This window comes from Astyanax mexicanus, chromosome 2 (genome assembly GCF_023375975.1).
Source record: "Astyanax mexicanus isolate ESR-SI-001 chromosome 2, AstMex3_surface, whole genome shotgun sequence".
Classification (NCBI taxonomy): Eukaryota; Metazoa; Chordata; class Actinopteri; order Characiformes; family Acestrorhamphidae; genus Astyanax; species Astyanax mexicanus.
This window is the reverse complement of record NC_064409.1, coordinates 65671314-65693245: the sequence shown is the minus strand read 5'-3', so window position 1 is coordinate 65693245 and position 21932 is coordinate 65671314. Positions and strand designations below refer to the sequence as shown.

The window sequence follows — 21932 nt, the reverse complement described above, 5'->3', positions numbered from 1 at the left end:
AAACGGGTTCTGGTCCTGGCTTCACTAAGCTGGAAATGCAAATATGCAAATTTGAGAATTATTATACAATTATTAAAGAAAAATATTGATAAGTAATTGGGCTTGCTTTTCCATTTTCCTCATTAAAGCCTTCATTTTCACTACCGGGTCAATTTGACTAGAAAAATATGTGTATATGAGCATATTTTAACATACATAATATACACATTAAATGCACATTTAAGTATTTCCTGTATTCTCAGACTTTGAAACAGGTCAGTTTGACCTGTAACATCAACATCACAGGGTTAAGGAAAAGATTTGGATAACTAATGACTTCTATTTGTTAGCAACAATTTATAGTTGCTACAATAAAAGTGAAATGCTAAATGTGGACATATCCATAAAGTTCATACATGTCCATTTTAAAAACTGACACTTTTATGTTTAAATATTCAAAGAACATCTACTGTAAATGAAGGAAATAGATTCTTTAAATGGTTCTTTTAATCCCACTTCTGTAATAATCATTAAGTGAATATGACTCACATGATTTAGACGATTGGCTGAGAGGGTGTCATGCTGTAAATGATGATCTACTTCTCTCCCCTGTTGGAAAATGTTAGGTTAGGTCACCATAACCGTGCCACTGGACTTTGGACGTGTGGTGTTGGAACCCTGTCAAATGTTAGAACGACAGCGTGTTATCAGCTTGTCCTGAGTTGTACATTACACTTCCATCAAGGTTACTGTGACTGGGGACTTCACCTGCTCAGATTGACCACTTCAAGGCAACAGTGGAGCAGATAAGCAGGTAGATGTTTTTAGAGTGGGCTGGTTTACTGAAGTTACTGAAGACACACTTATTACATCACCCCTCGGCACTCTTTCATCACACTCTGTGGCTGCAAGTGTGCTACATATGAGATAATTACCCCCAGTTAATGTTATTTTACAGGACCAGTTAATAAGCTGAAACTTCATTTCTAAAGTATTACTCTTTAGTGTTGTTATACAAAGCATGTGGTTTAGATCAGTGTTAGATCTCTAGTCCTAAAGTCCCCATGCTCTGAATTATGCCAACTCTTTTCTGGTCCAACATATCAGTGCCATCTCTGGTAGAGCTTAATCATTAGCTGATGAGCTGAATCAAATCTCTTTGGGCAGGGAATAGTTGGAACTATTCACAGCAGTGGGTTGCCAGAACTGGAAAAATACTGGTTTAGACATGATATTGGACAAGAGTCACCACTGTAGGGATTATTAGTTTTTTTTGTAATAATAATATAATAACTTGATCTTACATTTTAATAGAGTATAAAAGCATAAAAACAAATCTATACTATAAATATTCCAAACATTAAATGAAGATGATTCTGCATGGAACTGAAAATGAGGGTTCAGTATTGGTCAACGGTTTATCTTATATCAACACTGTCTATTCACACTATCCAATAAAGAATGTTCCCTTTAAAAGTTTGGGTTCCACTCTCAGTTTTTCACCACAAACTAATAAAAAAATTAAAGTAAGGTATGTTGTAAGTAAGAGGAAAACAAATCTAAATTTCCCAGTCTGAGCTATAGATAATGATTAAACCCCATTCAAAATGCTGTGTAATCAAAGACAAGGCTTAACCTCTGTCTGGGAAACTGTCCCTATGTATTTTAGACTATGTTTGTATGTTGGTAAAATCCTTCTGTGGTTCTAATGCATAGCATGCACAACATGCAGACCATATTAAAGTCATTGCCAAAAGTTATGGAACACCTCAGGACTCAAGTCTTACCTCAAGTACATGTGAAGTAATATCTTGTGAGTGGGGGTTAGCACTGCCCAGTGTGCTCATGGCAAGCAAGCAAGGCCCAGTAGTGGGAGCCAGATGTATGGAACATTTTATGAGTGGACATTTAATATTCCTCAATCCAAAGTGTCACATATGTACTAGAAATGCATCATAAAAGTATTTAAAGAAGACAATACCACAATTACAATTTACAGTTGCGACTGGCGACCTCTGGCTGGGACTGTCTTTACAAACAGATAAGCAACTCTGGCAAAAATCACATCCTCACTCAATGCAGTAGACATCAGTGTCAGTGCCATAAATCTCACATGTCACTGTGGCGTTCTTTAGTTTCCAAGAGGCAAGCCAAAATGTTATGGCATGTCAGTGTATATTTGAGATACTAATATTACGACAACTTTCTTAATAAAAGTGGACATTAATAGTTCTGTGTTGAGTTTCTGTTGAGTGATTTATAATGTTCTACAAAATTTCTACAACACCAGTCAAAAGTTTGGACACACCTTCTCATTCATCTATTCATCCAATTTTCCTCTATTTCTTTATTTATTGTATTTTCTATATGGAATTAGGTAGTAAACAGTAAAAAAATGTGTTTTTCTTCCACAATCCCCTGATCTAAATCTGACGAACTGAAGTGATGATTTGAGATGAAATGGAGCATCACAGAGTGTATGAAAAGCAGCAACTATTGTTCAGCACCTCCAGGAACTCCTTCAAGATGCTGAGAAACTATTCCAGGTGACTCTCCCTCATGAAGACACTGAGATTAAAATATTAAGAGTGTACAGATCTGTCCTCAATGTGGTACTTAGTCTAAAGTATAAAGTATAAAACATATTCTGGTTTGTTTTTACAATATATTAACAATGATTCCACATACATTTCTGTATAACTGTTTAGCTTTAATGTCTTCAATATTAAATGTACAATTTAAAAATCATAAAAAGAAAAAAAACACATTGAATTCTGCAAAGTTTGACTAAAGTTTTGATACTGTATTTCACATCATCTGTACCAACATCCTCAAAAACAACTGGTGATGCTATAGAAGAACAACTTATGGTTCAATAAAGCCATGTTTCTAATAAGATTCCATTATTATACTATAATTCCAAGAATTAACCCAATGCAAAATCCTAGAATTAAACTTTAGACTCAAACTAGAGACACAAACATGTCACAGCTGATTAGTTTAAACAATAGGAGGAAAAAAGCATGAATGTAATTTATGGCTGAATGATCACTTCAACTATTATAATGCACTTTGTAGCTCTGACCACTGGTCCAGCTCACAGTTTCACTCAGCAGCTGCATGAGGCAACATTGCGCAACTCTGCCACAGAAGTGAGAGCAGGACACGGGGAGGAGGCGGAGCCAGCAGCAAGATCTGAATCAATACATTAGAATTACAGTAGAATTACAATGTTATAATAGAGGACATTTATTATATCGTCTCATATTTTTCATTAGTATTATTGTTGTATAATTTATGTTTATATATTTATTATTTTTATTATAATTTTTTTTTAGGCTGAGGTTCATTTTTTCCTTAGCCAATCAGACAGCGCGCTGATCGGCTTATGTGAGCAAGGACCCGCCCACCTGCACACGCTCTGCGCCCAGGCTCAATCCTCGCGAGCCCAGGTGAACGACAAGTGGCGCGAGAGGAGAAGAGTGGGGGCTCTTATACGCGCTCGTGCTGCTGCTGCTGACTCAGAGAGAGAGAAGTGCAGGGGAATCCCGCTCCAACTCAGCTCGCGCCACACATCGGACGGTCAGGAATTCGAGCTACTCTTTAACATGATGATGATGATGATTAATATTCATGCATAACACCCTCCTCCTTTTTTTCCCCATCCCCACCCCTTTCATTCCCTCGTGCGCGCACCCACATGGTCAGCGCGCGCCACTGCATGGTCAGAGCGTGCATTAGTAGCCTATTTAAAGAGAGACGCGCGAGCAGCATTCAGTATGACCATTTTATTGTAAGGAGATATTTAGCCTAGTTAAGCCCAGTTTACCTGGCTTTAGCTCACTCTGAGAGGATAATCAGTGTATACTGTTATATTGTGTTTTTTTTATATTTTGTGAACATCCCTTTCACTAATTATGGACAAAGGTAAGAAGATTCCATCCAGAACAACTTTTACTGTGCAGGGCTCTGTGTATAGATAGGGTCAGGTGGTCCTGCTGTGGACATTGTGTGTTTTGCACACAGAGAGAGCTGCTGGACTCCACACTCTACACTGAGAAAGGCAGAATGCTTTGATTGACAGCTGTGCTTTTCAATGGTTTGCCATGATTCATCATGTCTGCAGCGGCCAGCGTGGACAATAGTAGTTAGGCTGGTTTAGCTCTTGGCAAAGCATTGGCTTGACTGGCTGGTGCAACATGTGGGTGTTGTGTTGTGAACCTGGATAACTATACTGTACTGTGCTGTACAGCAGAGCTGGGCATAATGACAATATAGTGTGTATAAAAGTATATTGTGTATAAAAACACACTGACAACTGTACATTACAATACAGAGGATGTAACTAGTCATGTTTAATAAGAACTGTATTTAAAATATAGTATTTAATTAGTGTTTATACTAAGTGAGATGAGGTTCTTTACACAGTCATCTCTTTACAATAGTGATTATTTTATGGCACAGTTCAAATAACCCTTTGTAAAGTGTGTGTTATTTGTGTAGTAATTAAACCTGTAAAGAAACCTGTAAGAAATGCACCAAAAAACTTTTTGGCAGAAGGACAAAAAATACAAAAAATAAAAGTTTTTGGCAGGTTTAATTTTTTTTCTTACATTTTAGTATTAATTTTAGATGTGAATGACATTGTTCAGTAAATAGTAGGGGTGTAACGGTATGCAAAAATCACGGTTCGGTACGTACCTCGGTTTTGGGGTCACGGTTCGGTACATTTTCGGTACAGTATAGGAACAAAATGCAGAACCATTTTCTTCCACAGCATGTTGTTTATTTAACCAAAAAATTGGCAATATACAAACTGAAACAGTAAATAAATATAAAGTGCTGCTTGGTACCATTAAGTTAGCAGCCTTAAGCTATATACCATATTTGCACTACTGATATATACTATTTATACTGTCATTCCATCTCAATCACCATCAATATTGCACTATTGTCTTACGTATGTTTATTGTGTCTTGTTGTATTGTACATATAGTGTCTCCCACTCTATTATATTATATATCTTTTTCTTTTTTTTACTTATATTTATATATCTATTTCTCCCCACACTACTGCACCTTGTTTTTGTCTAATGTATGTCTATTGTGTCCCTGCTGTATTGTACACATAGTGTCTCCCATTCTCTTTTATTATATCTATTATCTGTACTTGCTGTTAAATTGGGAAGGAGAGTAACGTAATTTCAATTCTCTGTATGTCCTGTACATATGCAGTATTGACAACTACTTGACTTGACTTAAATGAAATATTCTCAAATGATTAACCAATGTTAAAAATTAAACAAAATAAAATTAAAAATAATAAATTGAATTCCCTTTAAACAGTAAACAAAACTTTCCACATGTAAAGTGCAGCACTCAGTTCCAGAATTCTAGTGTTACAGTATTCATTTTTACTCAATCTTCATATGTTTTGCCAAGAAAATCAGTTTGTCCACATTGTCAGCAGTGAGGGCAGATCTGCTGGCAGTTATAACGTCCCCAGCGCTTGAAAATACCCTCTATATACCCTCGATGCTATAAAAGCCCCAATGGATGCTGTAATGGCTTTAGCCCGATCTGAATTGTGATTGTAATGATGCCTGAACGCAGATATCAGTGGCGTTTGCACAACAGGGATCTTCTTTTTTGTCGCGGTAATTTTAGCACTTGGGTGGCTCTGTCTCAGATGACTTAGCATGTTTGAAGTGTTGCCCGAAACATAGCCGACCTCAGCAAAACAATAACGACATACCGCTTTCGTTTTATCCACTTGTCTTTTTCCGTCGCAGGTTTTCACTGGGAAACCGCAGTGCTCCCAAACGGGAGATTTTAAAGACAGGGGAGGATTTTCTATCTCCGTTTGGTCGCTAGCTTCTGCCATAATGTCAAAATAGTCTCCACCATTCTCTGATACAGCAGACGCGTGCACCTCGCAAATGTGTTTTGAAGAGTGGTTAGGAAAGGCTCGACTGATTGGTTCGCCGTGCGACGTCGCCCCCACATGGTCACAAGAGCACGAATCACGAAAGAGTTGCTTTAAACATATCAAAGAACCTCCCCTTTACTACTACAATCACGTACTGGCATCTAATGAATATTAGATAGCCACATGTCGCGACAGCCACAGACCTAGGGTAGAACAGGCGCTGTGTAGAACATATAAACTGACTGTATTCGTTCGGTACAGCACTGTACCGTACCGAAGGTCTGTTCGGTACGGTTCGGTACGAATACATTATACCGTTACAGGCCTAGTAAATAGTATTAATTTATTTGGCCTGTTTTGCCATTTTTGGGCAAATAATCTTGGTTGCCAGATATTTGGTGTATCCCTACTACTTTTTGCATCTTGATTAAGATGCTAAATAGGATGACTGTTGTTTTATTTTATTACAAGCTATGTGATGATTCACAGTGGTTATATTTCTCTTATATTTACATATAATTACTCCTGGAAACCATAGAAACGACCTTCATTTTCTAACAATTAACATAATTTTTTGGAAAAAATACTAAAACCTACACACACTGTCAGTGAGTTTTTCAGTTCAATACCTGAGAGAACACAATTGCTCAATTTTGCGTTTTAGGTAAGGTTGGTAAACAACACAAAACCCGCATTTGCTCAGTAAAAAAGGGTTGAAGTTATGAAGGTATGTGGGGTTTCCTGCATGCTGATGCGATTTCTGCCAGTTGCTTGTCGCTTATCAAGGACAGTTCCAGCCAGATGCCGCCATTCACAACTCCCTGGGCTGTCTACTTCCTTCTGTTAGGTATTCCTGGTACACAGGTGACACTGTGGAGTAAATAATATTAACTCTACACAACTTTGAAAATGGAATGTCCCATCCATCTGGCATCCATTATCAGGCCACACTCAAACTGTGATAAATCACCTTACTCAAGTACCTCAATTTAATGAGTTGTCTTTTAAGTTCCCATGACTTTTGGCAGTGTCAGTGTATCCTTATAACAATGTAAATAAATGGCATCACTTAGGCTTTTTTTCTCGCTAGATTTAGTCCCAAAATAGTAGTTTCCAGTTCCCACACACTAGCTAGGAATACACAATGATGTCATTGCCTAAAAAGTGAAAGCTTAAGTGTGCTTCCTTCCAGTCACATAAAGCCTGCCAACATCATTGGATAGGACACAACACGCTTGGAGGAGAACACTGGCTGCCAGTTCTGTTACGCCAGCTTACAGATGCCTGCACTGGCTAGCATCACAGGGAGGGTGGATCATCCTAATTATACCTAGGACTTTCAGCAAGAAAGGACTGGAGCTCTCCTCTTGATAAACACAAGGTTTAAATACAATGTTTAAATGATTGTGCTATTCATACTAAAATTCAATATGTATTTTAATGCATATTATATACAATGAGAACAGACTATCTCTATTAAACTGACCTTGCTTCTTCTGTGTTTAATTGTAATAGAGACACAATGTAAGACTTTTTGATTGAGTTTGTTGATTGTTTGAAGGAACGCAAAATAGATATACGAAATAGGGCGATATAACACTCCTATTTACCTTTAAAAAGCCATTTAAATGCCTGATTAAATGGCCAATTACTGTTGTTTTGCTGTTTTCCACGGGTTTTGAGTGCTTGACGCTGACTTAGCTCGTGATCGGTTTGGACGCAAGACACCACGTGGGTGGGGGCGGGGCTGGTGATGCCATGGGCCCTGCATTGTTTAATATTGCGATATATATAGTCAAAAAAAGAACATTTGCAATGTAAATTTTCCAATATTGTGCCGCCCTAATTCGAAGTCTTTTGTTATAAATTAAGAAATTACCTTCTTTGTAAGGTCCAATATGCATTTGTGCCATCACCATTACATGTGCTGACATGTTGAAAACTGTCTCTGCTTTAAAGAACGGACCACCATGACTGAGTTCTGGAAAGAACATTCCCAGCAGGCTACAGTAGAGGAGATGATGCTGGACTCCAATGCCCGGGTGTTGACCCAGCACGAGTTGCCTGAGATACTGGAGCTGTTGCCCCGGCTGGACGGCATCGATATACTGGAGCTGGGAGCCGGCATTGGGTAAGTGATCTTATTACATTTATATATCGTCGCTGTTCAATGAAAAACAAGTATCTTCGTTTCTGTTTTTAGTTTTCTACATGCTTTAGAATTTCTCCCTAATTACCTGAAATTATATATTTTAACATAGAATTCCATTGAAAGTTAGGAATGTTTTATCTCTCTTCTGTAAAGTTGCTGTTTGAATAGTGGTGATATAGGGTAGGGTATAACAAAAAAGGTGAATGTCACATATAAGTGTTCTTTATATATTTCTGACAGAAGCACAAGCCAATTCACTAAAACAGTAATCTCAATAATCAAATAAATTTGATTAACATGCCAGCACTAATACAGGTTCAAGATATACGTATAAAATAATGATATATCACCATCCCCTAACTCGGTAACAACACAACCACTGGTCTAATTTATCCAGTGCATTATATGGTAAAAACCCTCACAGACTTTTTTGTTGTAACATTAAGTCCCAGTAACCAGTAGAGTTTGTATGTTTTTTGTTATAATGTTTACCCGATATTAAGTATTGTTTAATATTGTTTTAATAATGTTTAAATGTATTTCAGTGGTATTCTGTAGACCAACACTCCACAGTCCACACAAACCCAGCAATCAAGACTTAATCTGTATTTCTCAGCCAGAATAGCTTAATCAGACTGTAATCACCTGTTATAATAAGATTAATGGAGCTTTCTATTATATAACAATATGCAGCTTTGGTGCAGAGAGAACTGGCTGTTACAGTAAATAATGCATATACTATGTAATTACACTGCATTATAATAGCCAACGTAAGATTTGGCTTGTATTGTTTTGATTAACCGTTTTGGACGATGATGTCTGCTGCTCCTTTAGATTGATACACTGCATGCCCAAATGTTTTTGTGGACACCCCAACTAGCTCATTTAATTTGCTCTTATTTAAATTTGCTCATTTAAATTGCTGACAGATATGTGCAAATGCACACACATACACCCTAAATAAAACTGTGGAGCAGTGAAACTGTGTTCTCTGCAATGATGGTGCTTCCTCCAATACTTTTGGGATGAGTTGGTGAGTTGGGAATGAGGTGGGGTTGATTATTCAATAACCTGACATCACTTATGTTCTTGTCACTAAATATAATAGTTAGATAATATAACAGTTACAGCACTGGGCCATCAATGATAAGATTGTGGGTTCAGTACCTGTGTTTAGCAGTCCTCCACTCTTGGGCCTTTCAGCACCCTCACTGCTCCCTGGTCACCAACGGCTGTACCACTGAGTGTGTCTTGTGAGTGTATTCACTTGTGTGTATGTGTGTGTTCACTGCATGGACCGGTTAAGAAACAGCTCTTAGATCTTAGATCAGCAAGATCTTCTTCTTCTTCTTCTTCTTCTTCTTCAGACCAATAAGTGCTGTAAAGTAAACCCTGGAAATGGGGGCACATAGACTCTACCAGAAGTAGTTAACTTTTGGCACCATTGAATTAATAATCTAAGAGGGTGTATGCACATTTACTACACCCACCTGCCTATCACAAATGAATGGTGCTTAACTAAAGATTATGAAGTAATATGAGTACTTATCAGTTGCTTTTATAACTAATGTTAGACCTGTACTATTTTGTTTATAAGAATCATTGTGATAAAGGCAGATTGCGGTCAATATTTAGAAGCATATCAGACCTGTAGGCAGTACATGGACTTTGCCACCTGTATGAGAAAGCTCAAATAGGTAATCTGTTTGTGTTAATACTGTGGTAAGTCACAGAATGGCTTGGTAGTATATTAACATCCCCTGGCATACTGCACCTATGGGTAAAAGGTGAGGCAAGCAGATCAAAGTTTTACAATACGACCATTGTAGTAGAGTGCTGCAGAGTTGGATTTAAATCTGTAGAGATTGAAATATTAAACACATTTAGGTTTATTTTACTGTGAGTACTTTATATTTCACAGTGTCTATTGGAATAAACCACTTTTCAAAGTAATATGATTTATCTGAAAAGGGGCATAGGTGGAGTACATAATGGTTATAACATGATGTTTTCTACATTATATGTGGAAATATATGGAAATGTGAACATACTCTTTTGTATATGTGTGTGTGTGTGTGTGTGTGTGTGTGAGTGTGTGTGTGTGAGAGAATGTACTTATGACTAGAATGTATTATTTGGCAATTGTTTTGTATCTTTTGTCTGTCGGACCCCAGGAAGAGTAGCAGCTATTGCAATAGCAGCTAATGGGGATCCAAATAAAACATATAAAACATATATGTAATTATTGACCTTTGACATCCTCAGCCGCTACACTTGCCACCTCATTGGCAAGGCCCGTCATGTGACAGCTGTGGACTTTATGGAGAACTTTGTGGAAAAGAACAGAAAAGAAAACAGCCATCTGGGCAATGCAGACTTCATCCAAGCTGATGTCACACAGCTTCAGCTGCCTGAAAACAGGTGGGTTGAGAGCTGTGAAAAGGCAGTTCATATACAGATACACACATTCTTCAATCATTGTAGTGCTGAAGATTTCTGCTACTCATCCTTTTATGAGTATGCATACTCTTATACTATACCTACAATGATTCAACAACAGATAAGGAGACAAAGGTTCTCTGACACCCGATTCAGATTATTTTATTTATTTAGTTTTCTATCCTATTCAAAGCGGCTATTTATGACAGGGAAGTGGGTTCGATACCCAGGCTGTGTATTCAAACGTTGTGTACATGTGTGTTCAGTAATTACACACCAAACTCTCACAAACACCCCCTTATACACAGTAAGTACCATAGAAACCATATGAACCACTTTGCAACACCTGAGAAACCATTCTTTATCTCAGAAACCATCTTACATACAATATATATTTAATCAGCATGTAATGAGTGATTATTAAGTTAAACACAGTTATGACATTAAAAACTGAATGAAAGGAGAATTTACTACTAGAGGCAGAGATGTGCAGACGTAGAGATCAGGTGGTGCTAAAGCACCACCAACTCTACCCTTTATCAACCAAAGTGCCCTTTTGATACTTCGTTTTTTTTTTTTTAAATATTATTATTATTAAAATTTTACTGAGGCCGGTTTGAAGTGATCTTTTGAAAACCTGAGCAATTAAAAACGAGTGAAAACAGAATGCCCTGAAATCAGCTCGCACACACCCGACCTCTCTCTTCCTCTGTCACGTGACCCTGCGCGGTGACAAGGCACACTAGATGCGTTGCAGCAGCAGTTCAGTTCAGCGAGTCTTTAGCACAGCACGCACGGCAACAGATAGGCTTCTTCTCCCCCGTGTCCCACCAGCCAGGTAACATACACATCAAATAAAATCGTACCGTTTGCCCTCTAAGCCCAATGTGAAATCATTTTGTTGTGCAGTAAAATGTCTCATACAGCACCACGTGCGCTAAAAAGTGCCCTTTCCCCCCCTGAGCACTTGCCCCCCAAAATGTCTGTGCACGCCACTGACTAGAGGTAAAACACAACATCATTAAAGAAATTATACAGTTTGTTTAAACTTAAAACAGTACTTAGAAAATAATAAATAGGACATATCCCATATTTATTCCATGAGTATTTATATACCTTGTTTTTACACTTTTTTTGCAACAAACAATGAAATACAATAAGCTAATTAAAGACTTACAAAGTAAGGAAGATAGAGTGGAAGGATGCATAGGTGGATTGTGTTTGAAGAAATGTTTTTTTTCTCCTCAGTTTTGACCTGATCTTCTCTAACTGGCTGCTGATGTATCTGAGTGAAGAAGAGCTGCACTCACTGGCGATAAAGCTGCTTTCCTGGCTCCGCCCTGGAGGATACCTCTTCTTCAGAGAATCCTGCTTCCACCAATCAGGTTATAAATAGAGACATATAAAAACAGTTTTTCAGTCCTGTCCTAAGGTTAACCTGGTGCATCATGTATATTGGGACATAAAAGTTGGTGTTCTTGTTCAGTCTTATTGTGAAAGTTTCGCATTAGTGAAAGAATTGGTGGAGATAAAGAGCTCACTGCTCACTGAAGCTATGGATTTAGAAAGGAATAGCATAAAAGTTACTGTATAAAAGCTGTGTAGGTGTCCCAATACTTTTGTTTCCATAAAGAGTGGTATGGAACATGTTGTAGGGGTAGCTGTTTACATTTACTGTCTGGCATTAATGTCAGGAAATGTTTAAGTGGAATCTAAAATAAGAGCATAAAATACATATGTAGCAAGAAGTAAATGTTAAAATATATTACAGCCGCATGGCCAGTTATTACACTGGCCTTTCTGAATTTCAGTGTGTAGAAATATTCTATGTGCTAATGGCTCTTAGAAAAGTCACTCCCTAAAGGGTTTCAGACAGGATTTAAATTAAGCCAATAATAAGCTTAATTGTACAACAGTTCAATGAAATCTAATGCACTTCTTGTGAATAGTATTGATTGGGGTCAAAAGACTAGAAAGTCCAAGGTAATCAAGTTTGTTTCAACTGCTAGACTTGCACAGAAGTTTCCCGTAACACAGACTGTGTGAATTGACACTTATGATTCATGTTTTTTATCTATTACAGGTGATTGTAAGAGAGATTTCAACCCAACTCACTACCGTGCACCAGCCCACTATAACCACCTGATGACATCTGTGACAGTTGAGGGGTCAGGGGAGAGTGGTAAACACTCCTATGGGTTTGATATGGTCCTGTGCAAAACAGTACAGACCTATATTAAGGTAACAAATCACTGTGTTTCTATGTAATGTCAAAGTCATATAACAGCTATAGCTCTGTGTTCTAGCTCAGTATTAAGCTCATTGTTTTGTTTTATTATTACTCTCTATCTTTATTGTGTAATATGATCATTTGCAAACACCAGCTGCTCTTTTGTACGTTCATGGTTACGAAGCATTTTCTTACTACTAACATGTAACAATTTTTACATTAAAGCTTTTGTTCTAACCCTGACTATACCGCAAAATATAATGTCAGACACAAGAAAGAAAAGCAAATATCAGCATGATAAAACAAATATATTTTATATATCTTCACATAAATTTAAATAAAAAGCTAATTGAAAATAGATGTCAGGATTGTGCATTGGCATTTCTTATTTCGTAAGTATGTGGACTAAACCTGTGGAGTAATAATGCCGGATTTTATGAAGTATGACTGAGGTATGACTGAGGTATGAAGGTTGAGCAGCAAGAGTTGTGCTGAACACGTCACAAGAGTAGACGTCTGCAGAGCCCAGGGTAGCTATAATACAGATGCTGTTTTATGTATGATATAGAATATTACAGATGTGGTCAGTGGAGCATTACAATTATTTAGAGTCTGTCAGTTTAATGAAAATGATACATAATGATACATAAATTCTACTCTCCATTCTCCACCACTCTGTAACGGACACTTGTGGAAAAAGAAAATAAATAAATTTGTATTTTTCACACTGTAAGAGGCACCAAATTATAAGTCGAACTTTCAATAAATGTCTATTTTCATACAAAAGGCGCTCCGGATTATAAGGTGCATTATGCGAGACTAGTAAGGAATAATGTGATTGTATATTTTTTAACAGCTCAGTGTTCTAGCTCATTGTTAACCTTATAGGTTTATTATTTTATTATTCTTTGTCTTTATCTTGTAATATGATATTAAGGGAAGAGGTCACTGCACATTTCTGCACATGACAAATTAAATATTACGTGTTGTTATAATTTGAAAACACTGGCTGCATTTTTTTACATTCAAGGTTAAAAAGTATTTTTATTTCACTAAAAAGTAACTGTTTTTACATAAAAGGTTTTGTTCCAACACTGACAATACAACACACACAAGGAAGAAGAGCAAATATCAACATGATAGAGCAAATATATTTTACATATGTTTACATGACATCTGATTAAAAGGCTAAGTAAATATTGCAATGGGAAAACAAGAGTGCACATTTTACTTGACATTTCTTAAAATTTCCTGTTGCATTTTGACCTGCATTAGGTTGTTCTTCAGGCTATATCTTGTTTTTTTGTTGCTGGTGTTTTGTGAGTCTCTAGTATTAAATTAGAATCCCTTTCTCTTCCTGTCTCTTTATTCTCTCTGTCTTTTAGATGAAGAAGAATCAGAACCAGGTGTGCTGGTTGATGCAGAAGGTTCTTCGGGACACGGTCCAGCAGCACCAAGGTGGCTTCACCACATTCCAGCAGTTCCTGGATAACCAGCAGTACACCCGCAGGGGCATCCTGCGCTATGAGAAGATGTTCGGTTCTGGCTTTGTCAGCACTGGAGGACCAAGTACCACCAAGGTCAGGGACTGATAGAAGCTTAAGGAAACTATTATTGATTATCTTACCTAATGTGTCATTTACATATACTAAGTCTGAAAATCTGTTTGGGACACAGCATGTTCCACAGCCCAGATCTCTAAGAGTGTATTATTGATTTGTAACATCAATGGCCCTTAATGTGTAACAAATATTAGTTAACATTTTTTATTTCTAAAAATGGTAGTTTGCACCACACAAATAGAGGTAAATAATGCAGGTCCAAAACAAGTAAAAAATCCAACCGTTTGATAATTGTCTTGATTTTGGCTCTGTATATAGCTGAGCTGCAGCAGAGTCCTGTTTTTAGATACCAAAATAAATATGATCAGCAAGGAAGAACGTATATATTAAAGAAGAACTCTAGAGATGGACCATGTTTAATTAGCCATTTTTATATTTAGAGGATTTTTGAGGCAAAAGCAGATGCTTTTTCAATGGCCCATAAGTTCCATTTGGGGGCACAAGCACGTCATATTGCGAAAAGCAAAAACCTAAACACTAAACTGGTGCATTGATTTGCTTACAAGTTCTCCAATTTCAACAATTGTTTAATAATTTACACAAGAAATTTACCTAGTTCAAAAATATTCTAAACTACTAATAAAAGTCAGTGTAGAAATATTTTATTCCAAGTTATTTTATAGTATGTTTATCGGTCCATTCATTTTTAAATTTGGACATAATGTAAAGAACAACTGCAGAATTCAAACTTTGACAAAAAGTGAAATTGTAAAAAGAAGATAAAAGGTGAAAATGTTTTTGAGTTTTAACTGAGATTAAACTAAGATTTTGGGTTTACACGGATTGATTTTCTAAATCTGGGTGTATGCAGACAATGTGTATCTTTGCATCCAATCTACCTTTTAGTAGTAGATGTAGTGCACATATATAAGTACTTGCTCTGTCATTGATATTTTTTTCTAATATCTTGATTTCCTCGTAGGAGTTTGTTGACCTACTGAATCTGAGTCCAGGACAGAAAGTCCTTGATGTTGGCTGTGGAATAGGGGGAGGAGATTTCTACATGGCCAAGGTGAGACACAGGGTCACTGACCAAATGGTCATCTTAACAGCATCATTAAATAACTGTGTTCTTACTTTTATTTGTTTGAATGACAGAACTTTGGGGTGGAGGTTTTGGGAATGGACCTATCAGGGAACATGGTGGAGATTGCCATGGAGAGGGCGGTACAGGAGAAACTGCCATCTGTGAGTAACTCTTTTGGCTTTGAACTGGTGTTTGAAATGGTCTAAGGACATTCATGCATGCTATATGAATGGGAGTATGTGTATTTTCTATGAGTTTTATCCACTTTTATATTTTTTACAGTTAGGAATGCTAGATCCCAACGACTGTAGTAAAGCATGGACAGTGCAGCGTCTCTTAAAAGTGAAGTAACTTGAGTTCTGAGTAAGGATGTAGAATTCAAGAAGATTTTATTGTCATTCGCATCACATGTGGTACATGAGGTGGAACGAAATTGTGATCTTACGATCCAGTTTACACTCAGGAGCAATTGTTAAAATAGATACACTACCGTTCAAAAGTTTGGGGTCACATTGAAACGTCCTTATTTTTGAAGGAAAAGCACTGTACTTTTCAATGAAGATAACTTTAAACTAGTCCTAACTTTAAACAAATACACTCTGTACATTGCTAATGTGGTAAATGACTATTCTAGCTGCAAATGTCTGGTTTTGGTGCAATATCTACATGGTGTATAGAGGCCCATTTCCAGCAACTATCACTCCAGTGTTCTAATGGTACAATGTGTTTGCTCATTGGCTCAGAAGGCTAATTGATGATTAGAAAACCCTTGTGCAATCATGTTCACACACCTGAAAACAGTCTAGCTCATTACAGAAGCTACAAAACTGACCTTCCTTTGAGCAGATTGAGTTTCTGGAGCATCACATTTGTGGGGTCAATTAAACGCTCAAAATGGCCAGAAAAAGAGAACTTTCATCTGAAACTCGACAGTCTGTTCTTGTTCTTAGAAATGAAGGCTATTCCATGCGAGAAATTGCTAAGAAATTGAAGATTTCCTACAACGGTGTGTACTACTCCCTTCAGAGGACAGCACAAACAGGCTCTAACCAGAGTAGAAAAAGAAGTGGGAGGCCGCGTTGCACAACTAAGCAAGAAGATAAGTACATTAGAGTCTCTAGTTTGAGAAACAGACGCCTCACAGGTCCCCAACTGGCATCTTCATTAAATAGTACCCGCAAAACACCAGTGTCAACATCTACAGTGAAGAGGCGGCTGCGGGATTTTGGGCTTCAGGGCAGAGTGGCAAAGAAAAAGCCATATCTGAGACTGGCTAATAAAAGAAAAAGATTAAGATGGGCAAAAGAACACAGACATTGGACAGAGGAAGACTGGAAAAAAGTGTTGTGGTAGGATGAATCCAAGTTTGAGGTGTTTGGATCACAAAGAAGAACGTTTGTGAGACGCAGAACAAATGAAAAGATGCTGGAAGAATGCCTGACGCCATCTGTTAAGCATGGTGGAGGTAATGTGATGGTCTGGGGTTGCTTTGGTGCTGGTAAGGTGGGAGATTTGTACAGGGTAAAAGGGATTCTGAATAAGGAAGGCTATCACTCCATTTTGCAACGCCATGCCATACCCAGTGGACAGCGCCTGATCGGAGCCAATTTCGTCCTACAACAGGACAATGACCCTAAACACACCTCCAAATTGTGCAAGAACTATTTACAGCAGAAGCAGGCAGCTGGTATTCTATTGGTAATGGAGTGGCCAGCGCAGTCACCAGATCTGAACCCCATTGAGCTGTTGTGGGAGCAGCTTGACCGTATGGTACGCCAGAAGTGCCCATCCAACCAATCCAACTTGTGGGAGCTGCTTCTAGAAGCGTGGGGTGCAATTTCTCCAGCTTACCTCAACAAATTAACAGCTAGAATGCCAAAGGTGTGCAATGCTGTAATTGCTGCAAATGGAGGATTCTTTGATGAAAGCAAAGTTTGATGTAAAAACAATGTTATTTCAAATACAAATCATTATTTCTAACCTTGTCAATGTCTTGACTCTATTTTCTATTCATTTCACAACGTATGGTGGTGAATAAGTGTGACTTTTCATGGAAAACACAAAATTGTTTGAGTGACCCCAAACTTTTGAACGGTAGTGTAAATATGGATAAAATAAAATAAAGTAAGAATAAGAACACAATAAATATAAAGCATATATTTTAAGCATAGAATTTGACATTTGACATATTAATATAAAATGTTTTGCACTTTGAGATATTAATATTTGATTTTTCACTATGAACCAGGTCCAGTTTGAGGTGTCAGATGCCACCAAGAGAATATTTCCAGAAGGCTCTTTTGATGTGGTGTACAGCAGAGACACCATTCTGCATATCAGCGACAAGCTGGAACTCTTTAGAAAATTCCATGTGAGTCTGTGTTTATGTTTAATATATCTGTTAGTTATACAAACTTTTACTTCTGTGCTGCCTTAAAAGAATATAGGGTGCAGTAAATGGGACAGTTTAGATCCCATATGTAATAGTGAGAGACACCACTGCCCCCTTCTGGTCATACAGTTTATTTATTGTAATACGAATAACATAAAACAGTTATAGATGTGCTTATTGTGAATCCACTATTTCCTTTGCATGACTTAGAAGGAAACACAAGAATGTGGTGAATCAATTATCTGTATTAGTTTTTTGTATGTGTTTGGCTCTATGTGTCTATATGTGTGTCTGGTATAGTCATGGTTGAGGCCTGGAGGGAAGCTGCTGATCAGTGATTACTGCTGTGGAGAAAAGCCTTGGACTCCTGCCTTCCAGGATTATGTTAACCAGAGAGGCTACATCCTGTACACACCACAGAGATATGGCCAGGTGAGCTACAAGCACTACATGTTAAAACTCATATTTAATAAGTAGGACTGATACATATGTGCTAGGGAGGGCAAAAATTAATCCAAATAATATTAAGCAACATTTAGAAAAAATGTTCATTAGATTATTTTTATATTTTATTTATAAAAAGAAAGGTTTAACCCCTTATGGCATGGATATTATTTATTTAAGGGAATTAGCATTAGTATTATTCCCAAGCATAGTATAGCTGCATAATGTTGCCCTGAGGCAACACGTGAAAACACTGTTTTAGTTAATAAATTAAAAAAAAGAACATTAGCTGCAAAAATGAAAGCGATGGTGTAATAATCAAAAAAGTAGGTTGTTGCTTTGCCATCAGCTGCCGGCAACCAGAGGGAGCACAATTGGTCTTGCTCCCTCCGGGTGGGTAGATGGCGCTCTCTCCCCACATCACTTAAAGGTGGCGCTTGGCAGCACGAGGCGTCTGTAAGTGGATGTGTCGGAACCTAGTGGCTGCGCTTTCCTCCGAGCGTGCTAGCCGCTCAGGCAATGATTTATCAGCAGCAGCTCGAAAAGAGGGGTGACTGATTTCACATGTGTCGGCAGAGGTGTGTGCTCAAATTGGGAGAAAATGGGGAAAATATAAGAAATAAATTATTTAAAAAAAACATGAATAGGTTAGGTTAGTCGAGTTTAACACCACATCAGCTTCGTCAGCTATTTCGTGGCAGGATAGGTAACGTTTATACACAAGGTTCTATGATCTCGTCCTCAGAAGAGGACTCGTAGGTCGGTAACAGTACAGACACATTCACTCACACACTCACACCTAAGGGGCAATTTCAACCAAGTTCCAATAAGCCTGAACACGCCTTCTTTGGACTGTGGGGGGAAACCGGAGAACCCGGAGGAAACCCACGCAGACACGGGGAGAACGTGCAAACTCCACACAGAAAGACCCGGGTCGCCCCAGCCGGGAATCGAACCCAGGCCGTCTTGCTGTGAGGCGGAAGTGCTACCCACTGCGCCACCGTGCCGCCCAAAAAAACATGAATAAAAGTAATCTGTTAAGCGTATACTGCTATATGAGATGCATCCAGGTGAAGGGGAGTCAAATTCTGGCAGAGTAATTAATATATTGACACTGCCCACATAGTTGATTACAACAAAATCTAAGAAATTTCTGTAGTCCACTCACTAAACTGCAGTGTGAAATCAAAACTAACTGAACTAAATGCATACAACATAACACACACTTTTGTCCGTATAGTGCGTATGTAGTGTGTGATGCAGCTCTGAATTCAAGCAATTACAAATAAATTCATTGCATGCTACAAAAGTCAGGATTCTGTCAGTAACATACAGAGAGAGAGACCAACGATGAGAGCGCAAAGCATGTGGGCGAGAGAGAGAGAGCGATGACGAGAACGCGGAGTGCGAGGGCGAGAGAAAGAGAGAGAGAGAGATACAGAGAGATACAGAGAGAGAGACCAATGACGAGAGTGAAAGAAAGCGCTGCAATTAAAAAAAATGGCTAGTGGAAGTGATGCACGGAGACAGACACCGATTCTCCTTAGGAACATTTTCATCACCTGGTAAGAAACCCACAATTGCAGTGTCATGAGCAAATGTCTACAATGAGCAGTTTCAAAGAACTTATAGTGATGTCTAGCTTGTAGTGTGAAAAAAGTCAAATGAACTGAACTTTGAACTAGTTCAGAATTAAAACATGAACTGTTCACTTTGAGCATGTATGAACTGAACTTGATCTAGTTCAGAAAAGCTGTGAACTGGCACAACACTGGGCCTTTGGCACATCCAGCTGCATTGACACCTGCCCAAACAGATCCAGTTTAATCAGGCTAAACAGTGCAGAGGTGAAAACACCCGAATTCCATGTATACTGAAAGACAACTCATACAGTACATCATTTATTTTTTGACACAGTTTTCAAATAGTAACAATGTGTCTGTATGTGTTTAGTTTTTGGAAGAGGCCGGCTTCACTAAGGTGAGAGCAGAAGACAGAACTGCCCAATTCATTCAGGTGATAAAGGACGAGCTCAAGAGAGCCGAGGAGATTCAGAACGAGTTTATACAGGTGATGGATCACACATGACCACATACACAATACAGAAGATCATACGAATTATTAAATAATGTTTATTGGTAGTTTATAAACCTTTGTCTCCTTTCTCTGCTGTAGGAGTTCTCTCAGGAGGACTATGACGCTATTGTAAATGGCTGGACAGAAAAGCTACAGCGCTGTGAGGCTGGAGATCAGCAATGGGGTCTGTTCTACGCCACCAGAACCTGAAAGAGAGAGAGAGACAAAGAGATATAGAGAGAGTGGCAGAGAGAGAAGACACTACAAGATCTGCTTAAAAAGTTAAATACAACTAATTTCACACTACACTGTAGCATTCTGTAAATTAAGAGAGCAGTATTACTTTATTTTTTATGTTTTGTCAAATTGCCTAAATAAAAGAGTAATTTGTTTGTGAGCTGATGTTGTTTTTTGCATATTTAATACCTGAAGTTATTATAATTATTATAATAATTATTATTTTGCAGGAATGTCCTCATAACACCCAGGTGACAAACCAATGGAAGTGCATTGTTAGTAACAAGTATCAGGTTTTGAAATAGATTTTGATAGTTTGGGACCTTATGCTCTTAAAGCATCATCAGACAGTATTAGCAGTAATATATAGCATTTTATTTTCAAATATAAGCCTCATATTAAAGCTCTACTGACTTGTACTAAGGCGAATCACATCTGTGTCTTTGCTACTCTGGTCGTGGCAAGCTGCTAACTGCACTATGTAACTTTGAAGCGGGTAGAAAAAAGTGTCTCTGAGCCAAAAAAAGCTGTGTAATCAGAGTTATATTTGTGTAAAACCCTGTAATAACACTTTTCTGCCTCAGTCTACATGCTTCTTTTACTTTCACTTGCTTAAAATGCATGTGTAAGGCATGTATGAGTGTCCATAACACAGGGGTTATGAGGGGTGGCTTAAAGCTTGAACTGCACTTCCCACCTGTAGGGGGGGGGGGCTAGAAGAAAGAAATAACAATTCTTGGATAATACTGCTTTAAAGGGGGTTCCTTAAAGGTTATCTGTTTTTTTGTTTCCATCAAAAACTATAGATAGATAGAACAATGACAAATTTGAATTAACCCCTTAACGCCTGAATTAATGTAGCTGTATATGAAAAAATGTTTCATGTGTGTTTTACCTTTAAGTAGATAGTAAATATTGTTGAGATTATTAATTTCACTTTTACACAAAAATAAATAGAAATTTTGGTATGTTGCAAATTTGCAACAACAGGCAATATGGTCTATTTGGGGTAAATTTGGTATGTTGCAAATTTGCTACAGCAGACATAATGGTCCATACTAAGATAACAATAACAGAGTAATATAACAGTGAAAAATCAATGTTTTATTTATGCACCCAACAGCAGGCATTCAATAATAAATAACACCAATTACTGTCACCAACACAATATACACAAATATTACAGGAAACATTTCATTAATTTGAATTCTAGATTCATTTGAATTGTAAATTGTCAAAGGTTCCTAGGTCCGTGGCGAATATGCACTAACAGGCATTGGGGGAATGCAGGCGCTATCTTGGCAGGTTGATTGAATCAAACGGTTAGTCACATATTTGCAACAACAGGCGTTAAGGGGTTAACCATATTAATGGTAAGAAAGGTTTGCTATGGCAAATGACGCTCA

General features: G+C 37.8%; 1 protein-coding gene across 3 annotated transcripts; it reads left to right on the top strand.

Annotated features, from left to right (window-relative positions):
• The first annotated feature begins 3437 nt into the window (after positions 1–3437).
• pmt (phosphoethanolamine methyltransferase) lies at positions 3438–20686 on the top strand. Of its 3 annotated transcripts, none has more exons than XM_022665718.2 (12): positions 3438–3561; positions 7867–8038; positions 10325–10480; positions 11747–11883; positions 12582–12739; positions 14114–14308; positions 15273–15362; positions 15449–15538; positions 17626–17748; positions 18070–18201; positions 20167–20283; positions 20389–20686. In XM_022665718.2, exons 2-12 carry the CDS (start codon positions 7878–7880, stop codon positions 20497–20499), a joined length of 1470 nt encoding a protein of 489 aa, XP_022521439.2. In that variant the 5' UTR covers positions 3438–3561; positions 7867–7877; the 3' UTR covers positions 20500–20686. The 3 variants fall into 3 exon arrangements, with proteins under 3 accessions (XP_022521439.2, XP_022521438.2, XP_049330688.1); XM_022665717.2 differs by lacking the exon at positions 3438–3561 and adding an exon at positions 3744–3906; XM_049474731.1 differs by lacking the exon at positions 3438–3561 and adding an exon at positions 7088–7288.
• The last annotated feature ends 1246 nt before the right edge of the window (positions 20687–21932 follow it).

Bases quoted from the DNA above. Each gene is read 5' to 3' on its own strand.
- pmt (XM_022665717.2), top strand. The intron at 10,481-11,746 runs GTGGGTTGAGAG...TTTTCTCCTCAG, and splicing joins CTTCAGCTGCCTGAAAACAG to TTTTGACCTGATCTTCTCTA. The intron at 15,539-17,625 runs GTGAGTAACTCT...ACTATGAACCAG, and splicing joins TACAGGAGAAACTGCCATCT to GTCCAGTTTGAGGTGTCAGA.